Source organism: Nuphar pumila, chromosome 17 (assembly GCF_984573655.1).
Source record: "Nuphar pumila chromosome 17, dmNupPumi1.hap1.1, whole genome shotgun sequence".
NCBI lineage: Eukaryota > Viridiplantae > Streptophyta > Magnoliopsida > Nymphaeales > Nymphaeaceae > Nuphar > Nuphar pumila.
Window position 1 is genome coordinate 14120578 of NC_143265.1, and position 5160 is coordinate 14125737.

The following is a 5160-nucleotide window of genomic DNA, read 5'->3' on the forward strand; positions in this document are numbered from 1 at the left end:
ATTTCGAAAACCAAAATGTGTATATTGCATCAAAGGTCTCTCAACATAACACGATGACTAACTTGCAGGTTGGCCACCACTGAGAGACTCTCATCACATCAACTCATTGCTGCCTTTTCGCAACCGCCACTAAACCTGTGGAAGCTGTGGCCACGGCAGCCGGTCTAGGTTGGAATCATGCAAACTGTCAAATACCAACAAGCTCCAAAGAAAGTGAAACATATAAGAGAAATAAAAACTTCCATAATCATATAACATACGTATATCTATATATATACTGCATTCCCCCTAGCAAAATAACTAACAAATTAAGAGCGCCTGAAGTTCGCTGCTGCTGCGGTTGTCAAATGGATCAGCAGTAACTTCCTTTTCTGCAATTGAGGGCCCCTGCGGACAGGGTGATGGGTACCACAAGCGACGAAGGCCTTGCGATCAGACTGTCCGCCCCCGCATAGCTCGAGCCCCCACCCCCACCCGATGGAGTGAAGAAGGCTCCATTCAACATCAAGTCCCCCTCTGATATCCAATTCCAATGGATCCACTCGCTCTCTGGTGTATACTCGCGTTTGGTTACCTGCCACCATTGTTTTATTTATCATTTCATGGTTGCTTCCTGTTGTTTGTTCTATGGAGAAACAGGAGGAAGAAGAAAACAGAGAAAAATAACAAAAAGGTTCCATCTGTTGATCTTAGCCGTTCAACCGAAGCATCTGGACGGTTAGATAAGTCCTCATCCAGGTGAAAATGTGGACCAATCCTATCTGTCTGTCGATTGGATTGGACAGATAAGGACTGAACGTAGGATGAAACCCATTTTATGTCAAAATGATGGATGGGTATTCGGAAAAAAAGAAATAAAAAATTTATTTAATTGCCCGTAATTTCAAAAATAAACTTCATGTTTTGAAATATCAGATATGAGCCTTACTTTTTCTGAAAACTGCCAATCTGTCTAACCTTATCATTAAGAGTTCAAACTGTCACCTTTTCCTTTCTCTGAGGACAAGAATGATAAGCAGCCCGTCCATATGGTCAGGCTCCATATAAGTTAAAGTTTATCTTAAAATTTTATTATGAGAATAAATAAATTTAATAAATATATGAAAATAAGTTCACATGTAAAGAAATGATTTTTTTTAAAAGGCATATGAAAAATAAATTCAACAACTACCTTTTTATATCACTTGTAATTGAAGAAGAAAGCTGTGAAAAAAGTAATCATGCATCTCCTTGTTAATTGAGAGGAAGAAACAGAAAAAAAAATTAAAACAAGTATATGGCAAAAAAATGTTAAAAAAATGCATACCATTGATGATACTACATGTATAAATTGAGAGGCATATGAACCAATGTAAAAGATGCTAAAGATTCCGGTGGAATGGAAATTGATAGGGCCAGCTATCTATTTCTTGTTTTATGACGAGTTGGATATCTTTACAGACCTTATATTTATACACTGAACTTACAAAAATGGATAGGTGATCTTTATACTTCTCAATTAAAATGGGTATGTCATGTATAAAATGGTATGGTTGCCAAGCATAATTGACCATGGAGAGAGAGAGAGAGAGAGGTTCTCACCATTCTTGTGTGGATTTATTATGACAATTAAAAAATGGAAGGAGGTAGTTACATTGTTCTTGTGGTTTTAGAAAAAAATTATAATATTTCTATGTGACATTTTTTTTGTGGAAACTTCCATAGAGATGAGCAAACAAACTTTCATAGAGATGGGCAAACAAATTTTCAATTACATTGTTATAACACATGATAAGAATGTCATTTTAAAAAAGTAATAAAAATATATAATTTTTGGCACTTATCGACCCTGCTTCTGCCTTTATAATGTTTAGGATTTAGAATCAGATTAGGATAAATTAATATTTTTCATATTTTTAAAGGACAATATAGGAATCCAAAGAGGAATCGTGTTTTTCAAGGTCATAGATGTTGACGTAAGGTCCCTATTTGACTGTTTTAAAAAAAAAGTATGGTCCATATCTGTAATTTCAGAAAAAAACAGGCAATTTCAGAAAAGTGAGACCCAGTTTGGAATTAGGGCAAAAAGTTTGGCACCTAAATAGAATTTTCCCCAAAAAAGAACATCAATAATAAAAGGAAAAGCACGTATAGTAATTGTTACTTTAATTATGAATTTCAGCTCTTTGAGAAATCAGTAATTACTACAAGGTAAAATCTTATGTTTTTGAAAAACTGATTTTTCTTGGGAAAATCTAGGGATATTAACATGTATAAAAATATACAAAAGTACATAAATGTATATATATGTAGTACAGAAAAATGCAAGAAGACCTGTTTTTGTGCATTAACAATGTTGCAAAATCGGAGATATAGTTTGAGAATATCACGTTTTTGCATATTAGATCACTTTTTAAAAGTATATATCACAACAAAATCGTGCTATTTTCAAAATCTCAACAACATTTGTGAGATGTATTACTAGTTATATATGAATCTCACCTCTTTGTTAAATCTAGTATCGGGTGCAACAAATCTGTTCGCTCTGCTATGGATAGTGGGGGCTGCACTCCCACCAATGGCATACATCTCCCACTGAGTGTAGTCATTATTCACTATGTGGAAAAAACCATGTCTACACCTGAACATATACATTAGAGAGCTACCGTTAGTAATTAAAGAAAAAGTGTTGGAGTCCTCACGTAAAATAACGCCAGTAAAAATGCTCTTTTACGACGCTCCAGCCGATAACAAAAAAGTTTTTCTTGTAGTAGCAATAATGCTTTTAACATACCTAGGCATCCTTTGGACCAGCCCCTCCCCAAAGTGATTAAAGGCAATAGTGACTTGCATATCCTTATCCTGTATGTACGTGTCACTGTGACCCAAGAGCATGACTTTATCATGGTGGGTCATGTAGTTATTGGAGATGGTGATGGCTGTTGAACCATGTATGGCATCAATGAGACCATCATGGCAATTAGATAGAGAGCAATGATCAACCCATATGTGGCTGCCTCCAAAGATAGAGATACCATCCCCATCCGATATAGTCCACCTCCCTAAAAGTTGAGGGGAGGACCTAATAAGGGTATTCTTATCCCCTGGTTTGCAGTCATGGATGTTTATTCCATGTATGATGATGTTGGTCGCATGATGTATGGTGATGCATGGCCCATTAGCAATGTGAACACTTGCACCACGGCCATCAATGGTCTTGTATGAGTTCATGACGAGCTCTTCCTTGAGTTGTATGACCATGTCACGAGCAAAGATGATCCATAGTGGCTCGTTTTGGATGACTCCATAGCGAAGTGTGCCTAGTTTGGGGTTGACTGGATCATCGTCCCTACTGTCTGTAACACTATATATCTTGCCATCCCTTCCTCCCAGCGCGTTCTTGCCGAACCCACATGCGCAATCCGCGAGCCTTTGCCGGTTCAACTCCCAATTGTGACCGCATCGCCAGCAATCGTCGATGGGGTTGCCGGTTCCGCAAGAGAGAGAGCCCAACTCCCTCCTTGACCCATTGATGCCCCTAAGGAAACCCACCAAACTACAGGATCAATAATTAGCTTCATCGCTTAATTTGCACTCTCATGGTTTACATGAAACTGGTTAATTAGACTGAAAATATATTAGAAGCAATAATGACACATGTAGAAAGGTGATTTTCAATTATAAATAGGGATGGCAGCGGACCAGGGGAAAGCGGGGGCCCACCCCGTTTGGACCGGGGATAGAGATGGAGGCAGGGATGAAGGTTAAAATCCGTCCCCCTGTGGGGATGGATCCCCATTCCCGCCTTCCTCCACCCTGCCCTATCCCCAATCTTTCTAAGAGATGACAATAGACTGAGGAAAAATGGGGCCCCACCCTGCCTCACCCGGTTTGACCGGGGACATGAAACAGGGATGGAGGTTAAAATCCATCCCCGTGCAGGGATGAAGGTTCGGATTTTGAGACAGGGCGGAGGTGGAGACCTTGTCCTCCGCCCCCGCCCCGGTCCATTGCCATCCCTAATTATAAATCATGCCGGCACGAAGGTATGGCAGGCTGAGCCAGCACAACCAGGTCTCCTTGCCGGGTGCGGTTTCGGGTTATAAATCCCAAAAAAATATAAAATCATGTACATGTTGCATTAAAAGTTGAATATCTCTAACGGCCGCTTGTCTGGCAGGAGAAGTTAGGGAACGTCACCTTGTGTTGGGACGTAGCAAGTTCGAATCTCAATGGTATTGTTGTATAACTGGTAGGGGTCTGCTTAGCCCCAGCTTTCTCTTGAGCTTGGGCTCATACTCAACATCCCAACCAGAAGAAACGGGCCACAAAGTACAGCTGTCAAAAAAGCTATTTCACAGTGACATGCCACTTGGAGCGTGTGTTATGGGTGACACGAGATGGACACGCCATGACATGCTGACATGACCATGACACGTGTATACATTATTTTAAGATTGTTTTTATAGTTCGTTAATACTTTTTAACGATATTTGATAGCACATTTTTATATATTCAAATATATTAAAAAAATATTTTATTGATTCGAAACAAAAAAAATCAGCATCAGCATGTCCTATTTCGCAAACAATTTTCCAACTTGTGTGTCTGCTCGTTGGAAGACCCAGAATGATTTTCTTTTTTGGTTCGTATCCCCGACCCCAATTGTTTTGGGATGAAGGCGTAGTTGTAGTTGTTGTTGTTGTGTCTGCTCGTACCTTGTCACATAGGTCGAAAGGCCTTGCTTAGAAGCAACAAGTGTAAATGCAAAATATTATACATAAAAACAAAGGAATTTTCAAGCTTAATTACCTCTCCAGTTCTTTGACGATTTGAACTGGGTCTTGTGGTGGAGATCTAGAGGAAATGCTAACCCCAACAAAGAGAGAGAGAAGAATGAAGAAAATGAACAAGGGATTTGCCATCTTTTAAGTATAGAGGAGGGAGAGGAAAGAATGGTCTAATGTGTGTGTGTGTGGTGAAGTAGCACTTAAGAGAAGCATTTAAAGAGAAATGAAAGTGGGCCACACGTGTGTGACTAAACCAAACAAGTGGGTCCCTTTGTATCGTGATTTCTGGTAGAGGGGATGCCATGCCCCCATGTGGGGAATTTCTGCCGCTAAATGAGGGGAGGAAAATTTTCCTCGTGACATATTTTATATCAATTACTTCTTGTAATAA

General features: G+C 39.5%; 1 protein-coding gene across 1 annotated transcript; it reads right to left on the minus strand.

Moving 5' to 3' along the window:
- Positions 1–352: 352 nt before the first annotated feature.
- Positions 353–4904, minus strand: LOC149811685 (pectate lyase-like). Its single transcript, XM_089992898.1, has 4 exons — positions 4792–4904; positions 2774–3517; positions 2482–2620; positions 353–574 (listed from the first exon to the last, which is right to left on the minus strand). Exons 1-4 carry the CDS (start codon positions 4902–4904, stop codon positions 353–355), a joined length of 1218 nt encoding a protein of 405 aa, XP_089849024.1.
- Positions 4905–5160: the final 256 nt, after the last annotated feature.

Coding starts and splice junctions, on each gene's coding strand:
- LOC149811685 (XM_089992898.1), bottom strand. CDS start 4,904: ATGGCAAATCCCTTGTTCATTTTCTTCATTCTTCTCTCTCTCTTTGTT. Junction 3,518..4,791: donor ATCGTCAAAGAACTGGAGAG/GTAATTAAGCTT, acceptor GGGTTTCCTTAG/GGGCATCAATGGGTCAAGGA. Junction 2,621..2,773: donor CTGGTCCAAAGGATGCCTAG/GTATGTTAAAAG, acceptor GTATATGTTCAG/GTGTAGACATGGTTTTTTCC.